General features: G+C 50.4%; 1 protein-coding gene across 3 annotated transcripts in view; it reads right to left on the bottom strand.

The window, feature by feature from the left end:
* Positions 1 to 23167, bottom strand: part of CUX2 (cut like homeobox 2) — a 219403-nt gene that overhangs the window by 56560 nt on the left and 139676 nt on the right. For all 3 annotated transcript variants that reach the window (XM_037817332.1, XM_037817333.1, XM_037817334.1), the window contains exon 4: positions 371 to 449. In XM_037817332.1, the coding sequence (XP_037673260.1) occupies positions 371 to 449 (79 nt within the window). The remainder of the gene's footprint in view (positions 1 to 370; positions 450 to 23167) is intronic.

Here is a 23167-nt window from a genome sequence, read left to right as displayed (position 1 = left end):
TCGGAGGGAAACATTTTGGGTCTTTTTTCCAACATCACCCACTGGTAGAGAGCACCGGTGCCCTGTCTTAGGGACTAGAGGGTTCTGTGGGCCAGATGTCCTGGTCTCCGAGGAGGTCCAGGGGGATCTCACAGGAGACCCCTAGAGCGGCTCCCTGGCTGATGTCAGAAGGCAGCGGGGGAAGGAGCAGGGAGCTGTGTGGGGACACGTCACACCAGACTGTGTGTCGGCACCCCCACCCATGGAGGGCCCAGCCTCACCCAGGGGTCCAGGCCTGTCCCCAGATCCCATGTGAAGGGCCCTGCCTAACAGCCCCTAGAGCAGTTGCTTGTTGTTAATTATTCAGTTTTGGAGCCCAAGCGTTTCTTACCTGGTGCTTCAATTAATTGCTTGTAAACACTCAGGAAAGCGGCCTCGGCCTCCTGACTTCTCTTACTAAGGGCCACCACCTTTGGAAACAATAAGAGAAAGAGTCACGTGTAACCATGGCATCCAGGTGTGCAAGCAAATTTGATCCTTTTCTATGTGTGCAACTGTGAGATGGAGGGTCTGAAGGGGAGGGAAATGCAGGTTAAAATACAGGCTCTGGAATTTAAAAAGCCAGGTTCCAATCCCAGCTCCACTGCTTCCCAGCTGTGTGACCTCGGGCAAGTCCCTGCCCCTCTCTGATTCTTGGATCCTCATCTATAAAATGGAGATAAAACAGACCTGCCTTCCAGGCCTTCTTGCAACTGAAAATTAAAGCTCATGTAAGATATCAAATAGCGTCAGCAAATGTGGAAGCATACCAAAGGCACTCTATAAATGCTTCCTGGCTGAATGAATAAATGGATGACCAGGTGGTGATGAGCTCCATCTACTCAATCATTCTGTGGCTCAAGAATTTTCTTCTCACCCTGCCAATTAGAGCTGACAAGATGCCAGCAGGCCTGGGTGGGTCTCTCTCACAGGGCTGTCAGGCCTGCTGAATTTCTGGGACTTGGCACCATTTCACCCCTCCCCTCCTGGCTAGGGATTTCAGAGCTCTGTCCTCACCACCGCCTGGAATTTGAAAACCATAGTGGTTCTTCTAAGGCTGTGCATCCAATATGGCAGCCACCAGCGAAGAGTGGCTGCTGAGTCAGTCCCAATCGAGATGGACCATGAGTGTAAAACACACACCAGATTTCGAAGACTTAGTATGAAAAAAGGATGTATATATCTCATCAAATATTTTTTTATATTGATTACATGTTGCAATGTTAATTTAAATATACTGGGTCAATAAAATATAATATTAAAATTCATTTCGCCTATTTCTTTTTACTTTTTATAACATGGCTATCAGAACATTTAAATTTACATCTGGGGCTCACATTATATTTCTACTGGACAGCGCGGCTTGAAGATTTTACAAGGCCTATATGGGATTTGTTATTTAAGAGAGGTGGAGAGAAATGTATGGTGGATGTTGAACATGTGGTTAAAAAAAAAGGATCAGTTACAAAAGCTCCCTAAAAGTTCTCATTGTTATTCTGAGAATGGTCCCTGACGTCTCACTTGCCACTTAACAGTCTCTCACTCACTCAACAAACATTTCTTGAGCGTCTACTATGTGTCAGGAGCTTTGGGCTAGAACCAGCAGTGAAAAATGCAGACCCAAGCCCTACTCTTACGGGACTTGCAATCCAGCAGGGAGACGGAGTTGAAAGCAGAGTCACCAGGTAATTCACTAATGACAAGTGCCAAATGCTTCAAAGGGAAGTACTGGGGGGCGAGGGGGGGCGGGCTTGAAAGTGTGTGTGTGTGTGTGTGTGTGTGTGTGTGTGTGTGTGGGGTGCTGACTCAGCTTGGTGGGTAGAACATCAGGAACTGTGTTGCTGAGAAGGGGAAGATGGCAGGGGACAGGGGGAGAATATTCTAGAAACCAGGCAAAGGTAAAATCGCCAAGTCTTCTTGCTGAGGGGGACAGGACACAATTCCCACTCTGGGACTCATGGTGGAGTAGGAGACACAGCTGCGCCCACGAGGACCTGCAACACAGGAGGAAGGGAGGCAAAATCTCAGCGGGGTCTCCTGTGGGCAGTGTGTGGGGGGGTAATGAACTCAGAGCTCAAGGGGCCTCTCTGAAGGCTAATAATAACAACAATAATAATAACAAATATGAAACTGAATGTTTACCATGTGCCCTCACATCCTAACTCTCTTCTCTCTGTGCTGTTATCCCCATTGTATAGACGAGGAAACAAAGGCTCAATGAGGAGAAGTAACTGGGCTAAAGTCACCCAGTGAGTAAATGGCAGAGTCAGGGTTCACAGCAGGTCTGGGTCTGGGGGTTCCAATTGCTCTTCTGAATCTAGACACTGGCTCCTTTTTTCCTGGACAGAAAAACCACCCCGGTTGGTGGGGACATCCATTCGGCCCCCACTCGGACGCAGCTGACTGGCTGATTCCTCTAAGGCCACACCAGCTCAGAGCTGCTGCACGACTGATCCAGCACCCAGAAGAGTCACGAGAAACAGAGGCAATTTATCGCGTGATCCTTAGATGGAAAATTGTTCAAGATCAGCTGGCACCAAGTCCGAATGCCCCATTTTACAGTCGTCCGTGCTGAGTGCACATGGAATGGCTGGGGTTTGCAGAAAAGCATGAGAACGTTCCAATGACTTCTAAAGAGGAACTCTGGGTAGGGGTGGGGGCGAGTGCTAGAAGATTCCTTTAATGTTCCTCTGTCCCTGCCCACAAGACCCTCTACTTTCCCCCGACAGCGCTTGTCTGTTTGTACTGGTGCATTCTCTATGTGACGTTCTGCTTGCAGGGTTGGTCTGCCCGCTAGAGCTGAGCTGCCCAATCCGGAGTCCACATGGAGCTACTAAGTGCCTGACATGTGGCTATTCCAAACTGGGATGGGCCACAAGTGAAAATATGAGATTCAGAAGACTCAGAATGAAAACAGGAATGTAAAATACCTCAACAATTTTTTTTATCTTAGTTACATATTCATTACCTGCTGAAATGATAATATTATGGAATATTGAGTTAAATAAAATATATTGTTAAAACTACATGCACCTGCTTCTTTTTACTTTTTAAAAGGCAGTTACTAGACTTTAAATTCCGTATGTGGATTACATTGCATTTCTACTGGACAACATTGCAAGAGACCAAGCATCAGCAAACTATGGTCCCCAGGCCAGATCCGGCCCTCTGCCTATTTGTGTAAATTAAGTTTTATTGGCCCACCACCACGCCCATTCTTTTATGTATCGTCTAAGGCTGTTTTCATGCTGCAGAGCGCGAGTTGAGTAGCTGCAATAGAGACTCTACAGCCTACAAAGCTCTTTACAGAAAACATTTGCTGATCCCTGCTTTAGAGGTTCATCTAATGACTGCACAATATTTTCAAACACAGAGATAAAAAAAAATGTTCTGGAACGGCACTCAGTTGGAACCAGTTCACGGTAAGGATTTTCCTTATACACTCTCAAGGGCAGAACCCCTTCGGATGCTTTGACTTGTTCAGGCTTGTTTTAGACCAAGGAGCCTGTCTATTTCGAGAAGGCTGGGACCCTAAACTCCTGATGGCATCAGAGCCTGACCCCATGCTGGGCCGATGCTACTACGCGGTGTCGGGCCTCAGTTTGTTCATCCATCAAGTGGGAAGAAAAATCTCCATCCAACTCTCCAAGAAGCCATTGGAATGGAACGAGTTAACACATGGCAAACAGTGCCGAGGACGTCGGTAAAAAGCTTTCTAATAAATCAGGTGATTCTTTTTCTAATTACATATGATGTCTTTTCCAGGGTCTGCAGCTGCACTGCCCTCCACCCGTATGTCCAGAACAGGTGAGCTCGGCATGGACACCAGGCCACGGGTTTCTGCCCCGGGGCTATGCCCACCATGCAGAAAGCCCGGAGGGACGTGTGTCTGGAAACGCGGATTTGGCTTGTGGCAGGCAGCTCTTTGAAGGCTGTCTGGGGAAAGAGAAGGCCACCATCAGGAACAGCTTGGTGTCCGGCATTCACGCCACCGGTGGAAGAGGAGGGGTGAGAGAGCACTTGGTCCCCTGAGTGTGAAAAGAACAGGCGTGGAACCAGTCGAGCCACAGAAGGGCAAAGGCCTGTTCTAGCCACTCAGCTCTCCTCTGTTGGGGTTAAAAACGGCCAAACGGGGCTGATCTTACCCCAGCTGCCCGAGGTGATGACAGTGACAACATCGACGGCTACTGAGAATTGCTCCGTGCCAGGCTGCTGGGAAGAGCTTCTGGGAACCGAGCGCTCACTCTGTGCGAGGCACTTAGTCTTCCGAAGCCCCCGACAACCTGCTGGTGTGAGCACTCTGAGGGTCCCCATCCTACAGAGGAAGACACTGAGGTGCAGGGAGGCTAAGGTGTTTGGCCAAGATGAGTGAACTAGTTAGTGGGGGAGGTGATGGCTGAGCCCGGAACCCTCTCGCCTCCGAGCCCAGACTCGTGCCTGGAAAGTGGGGCTTCTCACAGGGTAGCGCTCTCCTGGGGGGTGGAAAGGGGTACCTGAACAAGTCAGCACACGTGTTCCCTGTGGATACGTAAGATACGTGTTAGCATGAGAGCTGCAGGAAAAGTCCTCTTCAGCTTGGCTTAACCCAGCATTTTCCCAAATGCATTTGGATACAGAATAAACCAGGAGACAAGGGTTCCATTGAACACACTTTGGAAACCACATTGCTGTCCCACTGGGGAGCGGGGCAGGGGGGAGCTGGGGTAAGGGGTGGGGGCTCTGATGTTGCAAAAATTCTGAAAGAAACTGAAGACTGACAGGCATTTTTTTTTTTTTTTAATCATCATTTTATTGAGATATATTCACATACCACGCAGTCATACAAAACAAATTGTACTTTCGATTGTTTACAGTACCATTACATAGTTGTACATTCATCACCTAAATCAATCCCTGACACCTTCATTAGCACACACACAAAAATAACAAGAATAATAATTAGAGTGAAAAAGAGCAATTGAAGTAAAAAAGAACACTAGGTACCTTTGTCTGTTTGTTTGCTTCCCCTACTTTTCTACACATCGATCCATAAACTAGACAAAGTGGAGTTTGGTCCTTATGGCATTCCCAATCCCACTGTCACCCCTCATAAGCTACATTTTTATACAACTGTCTTCGAGATTCATGGGTTCTGGGTTGTAGTTTAATAGTTTCAGGTATCCACCACCAGCTACCCCAATTCTTTAGAACCTAAAAAAGGTTGTCTAAAGTGTGCGTAAGAGTGCCCACCAGAGTGATCTCTCGGCTCGTTTTGGAATCTCTCTGCCACTGAAGCTTATCTCATTTCCTTTCACATCCCCCTTTTGGTCAAGAAGATGTTCTCCATCCCACGATGCCGGGTCTACATTCCTCCCCGGGAGTCATATTCCACGTTGCCAGGGAGATTCACTTCCCTGGGTGTCTGATCCCACGTAGGGGGGAGGGCAGTGATTTCACCTTTCAAGTTGGCTTAGCCAGAGAGAGAGGGCCACATCTGAGCAACAAAGAGGCATTCAGGAGGAGACGCTTAGGCACAAATACAGGGAGGCCTAGCCTCTCCTTCTGACAGGCATTTGAGAGCAGGCTGTGTCCTCAGTGACCCCGGGGATGGGAAGCTGGGGAGGTAAGAAGCTGCCCCCAAAAAGGGGTGCCCTGTTAGGCTCCCTGAAGCCTGGGTCTCTGCCTGGGGCACGCAGACCCGGGGGTCAGCACGGAAAGCAAAGAGAGTCATGGAGAGTAGGGAAGGGGGGAGTTAAAACGGGGGGTGCTCATGGATAACTGGGGGGGGGGGCACGGAGAGTGAGGGGAGCACAGAGTGGGTCCGGGCGTGGGGTGAGGGAGGGCAGGGGCTGGAAAAGGAACAATGGGAAACCCTGCAGGGGGGTGCAGGGGAGTGCCCCAGATGCCCCGAGGGGAGGGGCTCGAGAGGCCCTTTAGCGGCTGCTGCAGGGGCTGGGCAGGGGGCAGGGTCCAGGGCCGGCTGGAGTGGGGAGAAGGGGACGCTTTCCAGATGATCAGCGATGAATTTCCAATCCAGGACATGGTGGAGGCTGAAAGTAGGGAGGGGGTTAGGGAGGTGGTTAGGGCTGCAATTAGCCAAGAGACAGGGGCAGATTCAGGGACACTCGGAAGAAGCCATCTGCAATCAGCAGATCCTTCTGGCTACTGTGTTAAGAGGAACAGATATATTCTGGGCTGTAAATACTCCAGAGGTGGGGGTGGACCAAGATGGACCAGGGGTGGGGAGGGTGGAAATTTCAGGAGGCTCAATCTTAGATCTTTCTTACAGTTGGACCTATCTCAAATTGGGCTGCCTTTGCCAGGTACTGAGCCGCCCATTAGGGGTGGCATCCAAGTGCATGACCATCCACCTGTGAGGCTGTAATGGTACTTGGGGAGCCCTACACATGGCGGAGGTTTGGCTAGACTATTCAGCAGGTTCCCTTCTTTCTCTAGGAGCCGATGTGACAGATCCTTTTTTAATAGTAACATTCTGCTTTCCTACATCTGGAAAATAGGGATAATAACCACTGCCTTGTTTGGTTGACACGAGAATTATGATCAACAATAGCAGCAGCTACTGAGTGCTGACTGGGTGCCAGGTACTGGGCTCGTTTAACCCTCAGGACCCCATGGGGGTGTGCTTCCGAGGCACAGAAGGGCCAAGGTTTACACCATGTGGGAGCTGGGACTTGAACACAGCTCTGCCTGACTCCCAAGTCCATACTTTCTATCCCCATTCAGGACGGACTCTTGAGTGGGGGTGGGTCTAGTGGATAGAGCTGGAGAAAACCTGGAAGACCTGGAGGAGGCAGGTGAGCAGGTGAGGAGGGGGCCCGGGGGGCCAGGCCGGCCAAGCCCGGGTCTTCAGCAGGACCCCATCACCTCTGCCGGGCATCCTGCCATGCACACTCTCGGAGATAAATCGTTGATAGGGCTGAGCAAATGGAAATGACAATTTAATGTCAGGGCTTAAATAAGAAATAAAAGTTGTTTCCGGGAGCCGTTGTTGATCTGGGCTCTCTCAGCTCCTTCCCAGATGGGGCTGAAAGCTGAGGCCCTCTCCAGCTCTCTGAGGTTTTGGGGGCATCCCCTGGGGAGTCGCTCGGGGGTCCCAGAGAGGCCCCAGCTCCACCCCTGTCCTACATGCCCAGGGGCCAGCGCCAGCCAGTTCCAGAGACCGACTTGATGGGACAGAATGAATGGATTTGATCACCTGTGAACGTTTTGAATTCTCAGATGTGAACTGCGAATTCATTTTGACTCCTCAGGTATAAATCACTAATTCAAATTCAGAACGTGATCTCTGAGGACCCCTCCTCCAGGGGGGCAGGCCCAGCTTCTAGAACCTTCCGCCAATGCCTCAGCCTCTGGGGCTGGACCTGGGGAAAGCACAGTAACGACCGTCCCAGCAGGCGGTGTTTACTGAAGACCTACTGTGTGCCCCACGGGGGAGCTGTGCCGTCCCCTCCCCTAATTCCCAACACACGCTCACTCACTTGGTCCCATATATCCCCCTCCACAGGCAGGTTACCCCCACTGTACAGGGGAGGAAACGGAGGCACGGAGGGGTAAAGAGTGAGCAAGGGTTCAGCCGATATCACAGCAGCCACAGGGTTTGGGCTGTTGGGTTCTTCAGGAGAAAATGCTGCCTTGAATGTATTAAGACCATTTAAGTTACACTTAACAAGGATTCACATGAGGAATTTTGTGTCTTTATATATAACCACAATTACAAAAAAAAACCCACAAAAAAACTGTCTCTTTGGTAGGAGGCAGAAAGAAGCCAGCAGGCTGGAGGCCCCAGGACGGAAACATTTTCACGAGAGGACGGCAAGTGGGGTGCTTGAATGGAGGCCTTGGAATGGACTCCACACGAAGAAAATGGGTCCACGATAGAATAGGCCTGAGATGCTAGACACTGCCCCCTTCCATCAGCCCAGCCGGTTTCCACCCAGGGCACTGGCAGGATGACGGGAGTGGGCACCCCTTCCCCTGCGGAGTCAGACCCAGATCATCCCACTCCAGAAGCAATTCTGTCTATCCATGGCTGTGCCCCCCCACACCCAGCCCAGACCCTCGGGGTACACAGCAGGTGCTCAATAAATGTCTGCTGGAGGACGCATGTCACTGTGTATCTCCTTGGAGGTGATTCTAAGGCTGGAGAGAGCCAGGTGCCCCGATTTGTGTTTCATTGAATGGGGGTGTTTGTGCACCCCGATATCCTCCTCTGATGACAGGTCCTGAACCAATGTTAGTTTTTTATCCAGATGCTGTTCCGTTCCCCCCACTAGACTGTACAATCTAGAGGGCAGGGGCTGGCATTTTAAAAAATGAAACAAAATAACGTAGATGAAGCCTTAACACAGCGCCTGGCACATCACAGATGTCCAATAAATCCATTTTCTTGACATGCATTTATCGAGGCTCTCTGGGGGGCGGATGCTGTTCTAGGCCTGGCGCAACTGCACGGGAAAGACTGACTGAACTTCCACCCCGTGGACTGTGGCAGAAGCAGGCAGTGAAATAAATAATGACATGGAATGTGGGGAAGTGAGTGCAGGGGAGAAGGAGAAAGCAGGAAGTGGGGTGAGGTAGGGCAGGGGGCCTGGGAAGGCCTCAGGAGAAGGGGGTGCTTGGGTGGAGTTGCAGGAGGGGTGTGCCTGTTCGGATGTATTACGCCATTATCTTTGATGCAGTCTTGTGCGGGCAGACTATTAGTGTTGATTAGGTTGGAACCTATTGATTGAGTGTTTCCATGGAGATATGACTCCATCAACTGTGGGTGAGACCTTTGATTGGATAATTTCCATGGAGGTGTTACCCCGTTCATTCAGGGTGGGCCTTAATTGAATCACTGGAGTCCTATGAAAGTGTTCACAGACAGAAGGAGGTGCTGCAACTTAGACATTTTGAAGACGGCTGTTGAAAGCAGACTTTTGCTCTGGAGAAGTTAAGAGAGGACAAAACCCCCCAAGAGCAACATTTTGAAGAATGCACAGGAGCTCAGATAAGAGGTGGAACACAACCCGGGATCAGCAGATGCCAGCCACATGCCTTCCCAGCTAACAGAGGTTTTCCAGATGCCAATGGCCTTTCTCTGGTGAAGGTACTCGATTGTTGATGCCTTACTTTATGGCCTTAAGACAATAACTGTGTAACCAAATAAACCCGCTTTATAAATGCCAATCCATTTCTGGTATTTTGCATAAAGACAGCATTAGCAAACCTGAATAGCAGGTGAGAAGGTCCTGGGGCAGGAGAGTACGTGGCTTGTTTGAGCAACGGCCAAGAGGCCTGTGTGGCGGGAGAAGGGGGGTGAAGGGGAGCGGGGAGAGGAGGGGTCAGAGGCAGAGGGCAGGGTGGAACCTTGTAGGGTCATTGTGAGGACGTGGGATTTTTCTCCAAGAGGGACGGGGAGCCAGGGGAGGGTTGTGGGCAGAGGAGGGACATGATCTGACACAGGTTTCATCAGGACTCCTCTGGCCGTGGAGAATAGCCTGAGGGGGCCTGGGGCGGATGCAGGGATACCTGCTCTGGTCCAGGCAGGGGCAAGGGGCGGTTCAGAGCAGGATGGTGGCAGATTCTAGATGTATCTACAAGGTCGAGCCACAGGATGTGCTGCTCAGGAACACAGACTGGAAGTATGCAGTGAGAAGAAAAACGGGAGCCAAGGAGGACCCCATGTTTGGGGGCTTGAGCGAATGGATGTGGTTAAAGGGTCGCTGCTAGGATTTTGCCCCCCTCAGAGCCCGGGATGGGGCTGGATGTGGCCTGGGCCCTCAGTCACAGCCGACCAAATGAAAACACCAACAACTGAGATACAGGAGGCTCTCGGGGCGAATCCTTCCAATCCATACACTTAAAGAAAAGACTCCGAGTCAAGAAGGAGGGTTGATCACAGTGCTCTCCAAGCGGCTCAAACTAAGCTGCAATCCCGAAGGCTCCGTGGAGGTCTCTCGCAAACTCCCAGATGGGGGTGACCCATAGTGGGGGGGGGGACAAAGGCCCCGACTTACCCCAGAGGTCCCCAGCACCCATCCTGGGAAGGAAACAGGGAAAGCTGGCGTGGGAGTGAGAAGACACGGGTTCTGGTTTCAGCCGGGGCCCTGCATCCCTGGTTCCACTTTGGGCAAGTCACGTCCCCTTTCTGAGCCTCAGTTTCCCCATCTGTAAAGTGAAGGTGCTGGACCCCAGGCTTAAGTCCCTTCTAACACATTGTGCAATGATTCTAACCCACACAAGCAGACAGACAGACAGGTACTTCCCTCCCTGCAAAATGACTCCCCCCCAACCACAGGATTTTAATCAGAGGCAGCCCAAGTCCAAGGGAACCCACCCGGCTGCCGAGGGAGGGGTGGGTCTGCTTGGAGAGCACGAGCAGGGGAGAACAGCGCCGCGTGATTTTATTCTCATATTTGTAATTACTCCCAGGCTAAAAATAAGACACAGAGCAAAGTGTTTTCAAATGTCGGCATTAATGAACACTTTTTAGCCAACATAATACAGGCCCCCAAATGCAGGTATGTCAGGCTCCCGGAGAAATCGGGAGTGGCGCTCCGCGAGGCTGCCTTTCATGGCTCGGAAGCAGCGCAAAAATGCAACATCCCACCGGCGCAGGCTGGCAGGCCTGCTATTAGCAGGAGTATAATCATCAATTACATCCAATCACAAACTACTGATTTTATAATTATCAAATGAAGTTCTAACTTCTCACCTCCGCTCAGTGGCAACTCATATAATTGCTCAGTTCAAAAAGGAAGCTTTTTATCCCCCCCATCCCTTTCCTTTTTCCCCTTTTCCTCTCACTCTCTTTCTTCTGGGGGAAAAAAATTTTCCAGGCTTCCACGTAAGACTGAATTTAAATTGCTTGTCACTCAAAACAAAGGCGAACCTCTCATTTGTAATTCACCAGCCACCTGAACCGACTGCCTGTTTTCCTCCAAGAATCCATGCACCGAAGCACAAAGATCATTTTTCTATTGTTAAAATTGTATAAGCAGGGGCTTTTTTTTAGCAGCGAATACACAGTTTCACTCCCCTTCCAGGGGTTCCTGGCAAAAAAGGGACGGGAGGCTTTCTTTTAGTGCCTTACAAATAAAATTTGCTTTGGGGTGTTACAAAAAATCAGCTATGTGCTCAGATAACAGGCCAAAAAGCAATTGATTATTCCAAGAGGACAGATGTGATGCTCACCACCCTGCCTGGGGTGTGGCGAGGGTAATAAGCTGGAGGATTGGAATTCAGATTCATGGATGCTGATGGGTGTCCAATTTTTCCTTTTGGGGAGCTGCCGACACCGTGAACATGGCTCGGTGCCGACTGGCTTCTGGCGACCAGGGTCTGCAAAAGTGGGGAGGGTCCCGGGTTGGGTGGCTGCCCCCAGCTCTGACCTGCTATTCAACCACGTGTCTGACTCCTACTTATCCAGGGCAGCTGCTCCAGAGTCCTTCCAGGTCTGCTTTCTGCCCAGACAAGGTTGTCATCTGCAGCTCAACCTCCGAAGGTGAGGTTCGCTACGCCAACAGCTTAGTTTTTCTGCATAACTGATCATAATAATAATAACTTCCAGTTTTACTCTGGAGCTTTTTATAGCTTACAAAGACCTGTCACAGGAAGCAGCACATCTGAGCCTCTAAACACTCCCAGGGGGCAGCCCTGGGCAAGGAGGATGGTTCTTATTTTATAGGCCCAGAGAGTCTAAGACAGTGGCTCCAAGTCGCACAGCAGGGGCTGAGGAGGGACCTCTGCACTCCGAGCTCATCATGCTTTTCTCCCGTGACCGGTTGTGTGTGGAGTATTTCAGGCTGGAAACTGATGAGAACCCGCAACTGGAGGTGGGCGAGTGGCTTCCATTTTCGGTAAATTAGAACAGACTGCAGTCTCACCCCTAAAATGCCCCCCACAAGATATGAAGATCCTGAATGAGAGAGAAAGGGATGGGCCACCCATCAGCCCACGAGAAGTTACCTATAGGCCACAGCAGGTCTCTTCTCTGCACTATCTGTGAGCACTAACAATCATTACTGACTAAAAATCACAGTGAACACATCTGAAGTACTGACTGTGCACTAGACACTGCTTTAAGCATTTAGCCCCGGCTCCCCTTTAATCTGCATGCTAGCTTCGTGAGATTAGCATTACCGTCTTTCCCATTTTGCAGACGGGGAAACTGAGGCCATCAGAGAGGTGAAGTGACTTGCCCAGAGTCACACAGCAAGCGGCCAAGCCAGGATTCAAGTCCCGGACAGCCTGACTCCAGAGTCTGTGCTCTTAACTGTGAGACGTACAGGAGGACACGTTGTCACTGGGATCCCACTGAAGCCCCCCGCCCCCATGGGATACTGTGGTGCTGGTGAACGTCACACCTTGCTCGCAGTGTCACATGGGGCATCAGACTAGGGGTTGAGGGCCAGATGCAGCCCACCAACATGTTTTCTTGGAGCCTCAGTGTTTTAAAAATATTTGAGCTAACAAAACTCAAGTTATCCACTTAAGATTTGCACATTTTACTGTATGTAAATTATATCTCAATAAAGTACTGTGAGCATGAAAATATGTCCATATATATTGAGCCAGCATTTAAAAACCAGAGTCACAGATTGTGGGCTTCTCTGGGGAACTCAGATCTGGCCACCGTGGGTCACCCGAGGCGGCCCCATGATGCACAGCACTGCCGTGGGCCTGTCCGGACCCCAGGGGCATTTGCGTTTTCTCACTGGCCTAGGCCGACACCTGTTTTTTCCCTGCTTTGTTTCTCCCCACACTCTTCTTGACCCCCACTGCACCCCATGCCACCTCTGCAAATCGGATTCTGCAGGCTGGATGAAAAACACGATGTGAAAAATGGTGTTGTGCACGGGTCCTATGTCTGGCTTTTGGGCTTCAAGGCCACCCCACGGGGCTGACAAACTGCTTTTCCGAACTGGAACGAGTCCTCCGTGTGAGCCCCCACCCTGACTTTAGAAAGGTTAGAGGTTAGGTCTCCTGACTCAAGTCCACCTTGGCTTGGAGAGAAAGAGCCACTGACAGCATCTGACGATTCTGTACCTTCCTGGGTGGTGAGAAGCTCAGACACAACCAAGAAAGGCCAGGCAGAGCTCGGCATTCTGTGTGCACCAACGGGGGTGGGTGGAGCAGGGCAGGGCCCTGCAAGAAAAGTAGGGGTGAGTGAGGGCGAGAGGGTCCCCAGGAACATCTGCAACTGTGGGTTCAGGGAAAGGCTAGAAGGAGCAGGGCTTTGGAGTCGGGTTGAACGGCTGAGATCTGAAACCTGGATCTCCAGCTGGGGCTCTGGGCGGGTCACTCATCTGCAAAATGAGCAGATCTCCAACTGGGGGTGGGGGAGGTGGCCGGCACAGGGCTTGGCATGGGGGCGGCACTTAACTAACACACGCTGGGTGGCAGATGATTGAAAGAATGAATGCTTTTCCTTCACCTCTCTGTGCCTCAGTTTCCCCACCTAGAGAGTGGGGACCCAGCTTACCCTCCTCGCTAGCTGAGTGTGAAGACGTCAGCAGTTAAAAGGTATGCTTTGTTCACTGTCCAATACAGGGGAGAGGTTGGCCAAGCCATAGATGGTTCTTGGAACTTCTGGCTAGAGGGTTGGGAGGGTGTGTGAGAAGCCAGCACTATCCAGGCGGAGCATGAGAAGTGGAAGCCTCTGGAACACAAGGGCTCGAGCCAAATCACCTGAGTGCCGACAGAGGGTGAGCACTGCCCATGGCAACCAGCACCCCCTGAAAGCAATGCCCTAGAGTCTGCGCAGGAGGCCCAGATGGTGGTACCTGCCGCCCCCGAGCTGGCTTGGTGACCCTGACCCTGACTTCCAAGCTCTCGCTGCCACTGCTGTATCAGCCATGTTCCATGGGGTCCCGGCCCCTGGGACGGCCGCAGGGATCCCAGTTGGCGGGGGTCTCCCCTCTCGCCACGTTCCCAGGAAGTTCTCCAAAATGCCAGCCCAGAAGAGTGAAGGCAAAGAGCGTGTGTGTGCCCTTTATGGAGAGGCGGCCAACCAAATGCCACAGAAGCGCCTCCCCGCCCAGGTTTTTAAATATAGCAGCGTCCTTTCTGGACGTCTCTGCGGAGTGTGGTTTGAGACAGTCTGTGACACCTCAGCTGGACACTCGGGTCCCGCTCCATCTGCTGCTTGGCTTTGCTCTCGCGGACTCTGACTTTCCAATGGTGGGCTTGGTTCCTTGAGATGGGCTCCGGAGTGGGGGTGCCTGGGTTTGATTCCCAGTCCTGCCCCCTTCTGTGTGGCTTTAGCAGCCACTTCCCTTCTCTGTGCCTCAGTTTCCACATCAGGGGATTATCATAAGTAATAAAGGTGATGATGCATAAAAAATGCTCAGCACACAGCCTGGAAAACAGATGACACTTAATAGAGTCTGATTTTATCATTATTAATTATTATGATCTTCAGTGTACAAAGCACTATGCTGAGATGAATAAAACTCAGCCCCAGCCACCCAAGTCCTAGAGTAAGAGGAGCTAGACCGTGGAAAAGGGTGGAAAGAAAGCATCATTTCGAGGAGAGAGAGTCAAGGAGGGAGTAATTTATTCTGCAGGGGCCCAGGGTGGAGGAGGGCTTCAAGGAGGAGGTGACTGGCTTGCAAAGCATGCAGGTTTTTGATGGCAGAGGAGGGAGGGTGGCATGTGCAATGTTGGGAGGTGGGGAAAGTCCTGGCACAATCGGACAATCCTCAGAGTCCAACTCTCTGAGCCTAAGGTTGCAAACATGGGGTCCATGACCCAAATCCACACGTGCACTTTGGTTCATATTTGAAAAATATTTGTGATTGGCCAACAGTTCAAAATCAGAAGATTTTACATCAAGATTCCTAGCTTCCCTGGAAAAATGGATAAAATTTGGCCACAGTGGGCTCACATTCCTGCACAGCAACAGCATCGACAAAAAACGCAACCATGACAGCAAAATACTTATTGTCGTTCTAAAAGTGTTCTGGGCACTGAGCTAAGTTCTTTACATATACGGAGTCTAAGATCCTCATAAAATCCCCATGAGGAAGATGCAGTGATATATGTGCTGGTAAAGGTTTAACAATTTGGTGAAAACAAAACAAAACAAAACAAAACAAATCAACACCTGATTCAGGGCGTTTGCCAATTTCCATGGTGTAAAGACTCCCACCATGGCGGATTTCAAGCCACCAGTGAAACTGAATGCAGAATTCCTGCACATCAGTGATAGGCATCATCATCATCTCCACTTCCAGATGAGGCACAGAAAGGTCAAGAGATTTGCCCAAGGTCACACAGCTAGGAAATGGGGCAGGTCAGGGACTTGGAGGCAGGCAGCCTGGCTCCAAAGTCTGTGCCCTCAGTCCCTGCAATGTGCTGCGAGCCCAGAGGCTGTACCTGCCCGAGCTGGGTATTTAGGCAGCACAAGGTCCCTGTCGTGCCTCCGTCCCCACGCCTCCCTGTTGTCTCACCTGGGTCGGTTTTGTTGTGCAGCTTACCCACCGGCCCCCGTGGGCATCTGAGTTGGCAGCCCTGCTTCAGGGATGAAATGTCACCCTGCCCCCAACTCTTTCCCTCTAACCTGAGGATGGTGCCAGGTCCCAGGACACAATTAGCAGCCACCTTGAGTCCAGATATAAACAACAAAAACTATTTAAAAAGTTAGGAGCTAATTAGGGACACTGAAACACTGACTGGGTATTTGATATCAAAAAACTACAGTTAAAACTTTTAGGTATGATAATGATATTGTGGTGTGTTTAAAAAGAGATTCCTTCTTGATTCCAAATGAGCTCTTCAACCATCTGAATACAGGCTCCAAGAATGATTTTTTTTTTCTTCCTTTCAGTGCATTCTCAAAAAAAAGACCTTGGCTTTGAAGGGATGTAAAGAATAGAACTTGCAAAAATGTTTTGACCAAGCAAAGCAGCACATATTTTGTGCCATTAAAAATCACTTTCATTTTCTTTTGATCATGCTTTTTAGTTACTGGAGAAGCAAATAATGAATCAAATGGGAGAACTGGAATAAAATCTTTCTGCAATCTCAAAAAAAAAAAAAAGATTCCTTATCTTTTAGAGATATATGCTAAAGTATTTACAGGTGAAATGCTATAATGACTGGAATTTGCCTCAAAATAATCTAGGGGCAGGAAAGGGAAACGGTCATGAGTGAATAACGGTTGAAACTGAGTCCACGCAGTTCACTGTTTTACTCTCTTCCCTTTAGCTTGTCTGGTTTTTTCCATAATAAAAAATAGAAAAAAGGAAGGAAAGAGGGATTGTAGGAAGGATCATATAATCAGAGTCTAATTTAACCACTTGATAGTTACAAGTCTCAGATCTACAATGGTGATAAGGAAACTTTCTGGAAAGGGCCCGAGAGTAAATCTTTTCAGCATTGCAGGCCACAGGGTCTCTGTCATGACTCGGCTGAAAGCTGTCAAAGACAAAAGGTAAATGAATGGGCATGACCGTGTGCCAATAAAACTTTATTTATAAAAAGGTGGTAATTCGCCAATGCCCGGACTAGAGGTATCAAATCAATTCAGCTCCATGCATCACCTGCTGTGGTGACATCAGGAAAGTCACCAGGCCTTGGTGAGCCAGTTTCCTTCCTCCTCTGTAAAACGGGAGTCACACTGATAGTGCCGCATTACAGGACTGTCGTGAGGATTAAGTGAGCTAATGATTGAACAGAATCCTGTCCAGTGTCAAAGTGCGTGGGCCCTCGGCAAACAGGTGGGTGTTGCTGTTATCGATTTGTGATATCCTGCTAGAATGTTCTGTTCATTGCTTAAAACTGTGACTGGCAGGCCATAGATGCCTGATAAACATCTGCTGAAATAATGAATGATTATGTCTGCCCCTGTCAAGCAAAGAAAGCAGGGACGGGGAATCATGGTTTTTTGACCACATTTCAAATGTCAGTACCTTGTGCCTTGAAAGAGGAAAATTTAGAACAGAGATGTCTAAGTCCTACTTCACACCTAAGGAGTCAGCTCCTGAGACTAACTTCCTAAAGGGCTGGGTAGCTGAAGGGAGTTTCCTAGAGTGTCAGAAACATTTTAGGGTGAAAGCTCCTCTGTAAGGGGTGTCCCAGGGACACTGGCCACCCCAAGCTCTGGTGACCAATGCCACAGAAGCAGCAAACTGCTCAGACTGCCCACTGACGCGAACATGGGATGGGTGGGCCAAGGGGTCGCACCAACGTGGGAAGTCTTCAGCCAGACTTGGCCGCCATCTTCTTTAGATTGGAGGAGGGCTCCTTGGTTTTGACTTCATTTCCACAGAGAATCTGGGTGGGGGAGGTGGTGGTATAAGGTGTAAGGTCTTGGAGTGGGCAAATCATGTGGAAGAATGAATGAAGATGGCATCAGAACCAGCTTCCAATGGGCAACAACTGGAAGCAGCCCATTCTCGGCAACATGAATCTCTTTATCTTGACTTTCAGGAAAATACAGACTATTGGACCCCTCCTGACTGGAGGAACTCTGGTGGCGTTTCTGCTCACTGTGGGCCTGGTCGATATCCACACAGAGCTTTCCAGACCCTGAGGTAGACACCTGTCTATCCCATAACGCAACGACCCACTCTACCACTCCTCCAGAGAGCAGAACCTCAAATGCCCTCGGGTAACTCCAGTACATGAAACAGCCAGGTGGAGGGATAAAACTAGGGGGGCAGGAACTGTGGGGAGAGGGGGCTCCAGTGAATGGCATCCAATTCCATTTTTTAAGAAGCCTCTATGTTAATCAAACAAACCCAGTCTGAGGACTGGACGAAGCTGATGGCCAGGTTGCTAGTTTGCGATTTTCTTTCTTCCCCGCAGATGGGCCGTGGGCAGCCATGTTTGTCCTGAGGTATCTTCCTCACCACAGAATGAGGAGCAGATGTTGGTTTCAAGCTAAGCCAATGATGCTCTTTATGCCAGGAGTCGGAAATCGGGACTGCCTGATTTCAGTTCATCTTGAATGTCTGTGGGATGAACTTGGGAGCTGGGGTGGCCATTGTGGGGCTGCCACCTTCCACTCACTGGGTGTGGAAGCCGAGGAAGCTGTCCTGGAGAGAGGGAGGGGGAGCGAGACAGGCAGAGACGAGGCACCTTGCCTTTTGGTGGGGGGAGCGTCCACCTGGTTCTGGCTGGTTTCCTGGTTCCTTGTCCCACCAGCGAGGAACCCAGTCGTGCCTTCTTCTGCCTCTCACACCATCACGGGAGAACGTGACGCTCACGAGCCTGGGTTCAAGTCCCAGCTTCACCACGAGCCGTGGGACCTCGGGCATGTCACCTCACCCCTCTTGGCCTCAGTTTCTTCATCTGTAAAATGGGAGAGTAACAAGACTTCCCTCGCAGGGCGGCGATGAGGATTGAAGAGCCCCATCCACGCATCTGGCATCTAATCACTAATATTAGAATAAATCCTCTTTGTGCAAACGAGCTTACGTGGATTTTTGTTTCTTGCGTCCAAAAGGTTTTCTCTTAAGACCAACCTCCGGTGCCCTCGACACTGACACCTCCTGCTCAGAGGCCCCCAGGATGATGCTGGGGAGGTTGAGCGGGGGTCTCCTTCCCCCTCCCACCGAGGCCAGGGACAGAACACGGACGGAGAGGCCACTGTGTCTCCAGATCTCCTGGGCAGCCCCGGCTGTGCCATCCCCCCACCCCGCTCATTGCAAAAAACAACAGGAAAGGCAAACAGATGGAAGAGAGATGCCTCTTTCCCTCTCCCCCTAAAAAACCAGGTGGAGGAAAAAAAAAAAAGGGAAGGAGAGGAAAAGATTTCCACCGGCTGTGAGATCAAAGAGAAATGGCCATTTTGCTGATGAGCTTCGCTCAAATGCCAGCATGAGGTCCTCCCTGGGGCCGGGACCCGGCAAAGGGTCCGATTTGCTATCGCTTATCGATGTTATCATCCATTTCTTTTTGTTTCCCTGCTATGGCAAACACCCGACTCAAGGTGAGAAAACCCAACTGGGCTGCGACTACTCAGATTGATAGATTGCGCTTCTGTGCTGGGTCCCTTTCATGCTCAGTGACTTTGCAGCAAAGCAATTATCGCTGTGGAATGCATAATTGCCTAATTAATAACTAATGTCAGGTTGGCCTCTGAGCCATGATTATACCTTAGCCAGCCAACTTTTCTAAAAAAACACTCGGAGAGAAAAATATTATTATAATTGACTGGTTAAATTGTCATACTGTCCCGACCCCGTGGACACGCAGTGGAGTCGGAGGCAGAGGCCTGGGCTAGGGGAGGCATTTCCTTGACTTTGCGTGGCAGCTGAGCCTCTCTGTGCCCGAGCGTCCTTACCTGCAAACAGAACTACCTTTCTGGAACCTGCTGGGGTTCACATATGTCTACATATAAAATCTAGCACCACATAGCTCTTGTTCACCATGTACCCTCACGATGCAGTAGGCGCTTGCCAAATAATGGGGAAGGGCAGAATCTGGAGCCAGCCCGCCTGGGCTCAGATTTTGTCTCTGTTACTTACTAGCTGTGTGACTTTGGGTAAGTTACCTAACCTCTCTGTTCCTCATTCTTCCCATCTAGAAAATGTTGATAAATAATATTTACCTTATAGGGTAGTTAAGAATTGATATCTGTAAAGCTCTTAGAACACGGCCTGGAACATAGAAATGGCAATGGCAGTATTTCCCGATATTATTATGTGTCCACATTCATTTAATATTTATTCAGCACTTATTTTATGTCGGGCACCACGTGGGACCTGGGAGCACAATAGTCTACAAAGTGCTTCTTCCTTCCTTTGGTTAAGGGGAGGGGTAAGTATTATTTTAATAATTAAGCAATAAATAATTGCTTATTATTTGTTATTAATTATTAAATAATTACACTACAAACGGTGCTAAGCACTGTGATGGATCTTACAGAGTATGCAATAGGGGGGCCTGATTGAGTTTGGGGGGTCATGGAAAGCTTCAGCGGGGAAATGACATTTGAACAATGTTCTGGAGGAGGAGGACGTGTTGGCTCAGCGGTTCTTACCCGGGGGTGATTTTACTCCCCAGTGACACTTGGCAATGTCTGGAGACACTTTCAATTGTTACAACCGGGGAGGGGCAGTGCTACTGGCCTCTACTGGGTGCACACCAGGGATGCTGCCAAACCTCCTGCCACGCACGGCTGGGAGATGAGGCAGGCGCTGGGCACTGGAGGCCTCCCAGGCCGTGGTGTACGAGGGGCCTGGGTGCTACCGGGGGTGTGAGCCAGGAGGTGTGCTGAGATGTCTTCTGAAGAGCTCACCCAGCTGCTGGGCAGAAAGCATGGGATAAACAAATCTGGAAAACAAGGGGCTGGGTTCTGGGATGTCTGAGCTGTTTTGGGAGAGGCGGAGACGTCCATGGCCCATCCCTACCTGCTGGAGCGGAGGGCACAGAGGGTGAGGCCAGGGGCCTCGAGGGCCGGGAGGTCGCCCAGCCCCGCATTTGGGCACATTTGTGTGCCGCTTTGAAGGACAGGTGGGGTTTTGTCAGAGGGCTGAGGGAGGAAAAGCATTGTGGAAGAAGGGAACAGAACATGCAAAGGCTCACAAGTCTGGAGCCTCTTAAAACGGCATCCACAGCTCTCTGCCCAGAATAATTCGGAGGCAGGGGGATGAACACAATGACCCTTCCCTTCCTGGATGCTGAAAACCATAAAAATGTGCCGCTTTGGGGGGCAATGTTTTTTGGGACAAAGATTTCTTAATTATTTTTGCAATTATTATAGAAAAGAAAACTGTGCAGTAAAGGGTGAACCCAGCACATTCCAAACCCAGCATATTCTGGGCTTCAGGACTGGCCTTCAGCCCTTGGACCATCCTGAAAGGAGAGTCTCCGGGCCATGCTGGTGATGTGGTTGACGGTGGGGACCTGGGCCTCACTGTATCAGTCTGACCTCGGGGGTGGGGGACTGGAGACTGAGTATCTCAAGGCAGTCCTGGGGGCCCCCCCAGCCTAGGTGACTGACCCCCGATTAAAACCCTGGACACCAGGCTCAGCTGAGCTTCCCTGGTTGGCAATGCTTTGTCACGTTGCTGGGAGCATCCAGCCCCTTCCAGAGGACGCCCCTGGAGAGGACAGTGTAAGCTCCTGCCTGTTCTCTCCCGGTCTCCGGCCTGTGCACCTTTTTCCTTTGCTGATTTCACTCTGTGTCCTTTCACTGCAATAAACTATTACTGAATATAACAACTTTTCTGAACAGAAATCAGAGAGATTTTTAAAAATCACTTTATAAATCAAAGCTGCTGTTAAATGGCAAGTTCAGGCTTTGTACCAGGTCTCACACTATTACGCGGAACATAAAATAAAGAAATCTCCTGGGTATTTGTCCTGAATCAGTGTGAGTCAGGCCACGGCCACTGGACCTGTGGCCTCCTCGAGACACCCTCTCCCAGCTTCACCCAGAGCAGGGGGCCAAGGGGCGGGCCTGGCCCTGATGGAGCCAGAGCCGATTGTGCACCGGCTGGGCAGAGGTGACCTGCCGTGAGGCCCTGGGCTGCCCCTCCCCAGCCATGCAAACCATACCTCAGTCTGCTCGTTCCTACAGGAGGCACAAGGAGGGCTCCACAATGAGGATTTAAGAAGTTAATATGTGCAGAGAACTATTCTGGGTTGAACTGTGTCCCCCAAAAAGAGATGTTCAATTCCTAAGCCCCAGGTCTGTGCAGGTGACCTCATTTGGAAACACGATCTTTGAAGATGTGATTAGTTAAGATGAGGCCAAAGAGGATTGGGGCTGGGGGCTGGGAAATCCAATAAGGAGAGGAAATTGGACACAGCCAGGAGGAGATAGATAGATAGATAGATAGATAGATAGATAGATAGATAGATAAATAGATAGATAGATAGATAGACAGACAGAGAGAGATGGCGACGGCCATGTGACAGAGGCAGAGACTGAGTTATACCACGACCCCCTTGCTGGCCCGTCACCGCCAGAACCCTATGGACTTCAGAGGGGTTGATTCCAGACCTCTGGCACCCAGACTGTGAGAGAACAAACTCCTGCTTTTTAAGCCAACGTGTCTGTGGCTCTCCCTGGCTGTCAAGCGCTCGGAGGAGCCTCTGGCATGTTCTGAGTGACAGGAGTTGCCGGCTGCTGCCGTGAGCAGAGTGGAACCCTCTGGTACAGCACAGGCCCTTCTTAAGCTGGTTTTTGGTCTGACTCAGCAAGAAAAATGGTTAAAAAAAAAAAAAAAGGTGGTAAGAAGCACCATTTCCTGAGTACCTACTGTGTGTCCCGGAAACCTCCAACAACAGCCCTGTTAGGGCGGGAACAATATTATCCCCATTTTCCAGATGGGGGTGACGAGGCTCAGGGAGGGGAGGTGACCTGCCCAAGGTCACACAGCCGGTAAGAGGGAGAGCTGGGGTTGAGCCCAGGCCTCCCCGGCCCCATGCAAGTTTCCAGGCTGGGCACCCGAAGGCCAGATGTGTCCGAACCACCCAGGCTTGTCTCCCCAAAACCAGCTCCTCCTCTGCTAACGGTCTCATATCCTACTGGCCCTGGGCCCTGAGGCCTCGGACCTCTACCTCTATCTTCCCCTGAGTCCAAACTCTGCCAAACCAGCCCCGTCCTTGCCAGTCCTTGGCAACTACTTCAGGCCAGGTTGTCATCATCACTCGTTCCCGGGTCTCAAGTTCTCCAAACTGTACCCTGACTCCTAAGTCCTCCCTTCTCTCTGGAAATAGCCACTTCCCACCCACGCACCTCCAGTGGGAAATTTCTAGAACGACGTTTCTGGTCACGCTGTCCTCATACGTCAAAAAACACTCCATAGCACCTCTTCAGCCCACACGACAAAGTGCAAGTTGAACGTGGCCTCCAGGGCTCCCTCTGTCCCACCCAGGTGTGTTTTCTAGCCTTGCCCTCCCACCCCGTGACATACTGTAGCTCCAGGTATGTTTAGCGGCACCACTCACCAAACAGCCATCGGGGAATAATTATTCTCTGTTTTAAGTTCCCTGTGTGCTATGCGTTGTGCTGAGTGCTTCACATGCATTCATACCTCCAATCCTCATGATGAGCCTGCACCCTAGGCACTATTATTATTATCCTACTGTATGGATGAGGAAACTGAGGTTTGGAAAGAGGGGGAAGTGACTTGCCCAAGATCACCTAGGTAGCAAGTAAACTGGGGCTCGAACCTGGGTCTGCCTCACGCCAAGGCCTGTGCTCTTA

Source organism: Choloepus didactylus, chromosome 23, assembly GCF_015220235.1.
Source record: "Choloepus didactylus isolate mChoDid1 chromosome 23, mChoDid1.pri, whole genome shotgun sequence".
Classification (NCBI taxonomy): domain Eukaryota; kingdom Metazoa; phylum Chordata; class Mammalia; order Pilosa; family Megalonychidae; genus Choloepus; species Choloepus didactylus.
This window is presented reverse-complemented; position numbering and strand designations above follow the sequence as displayed.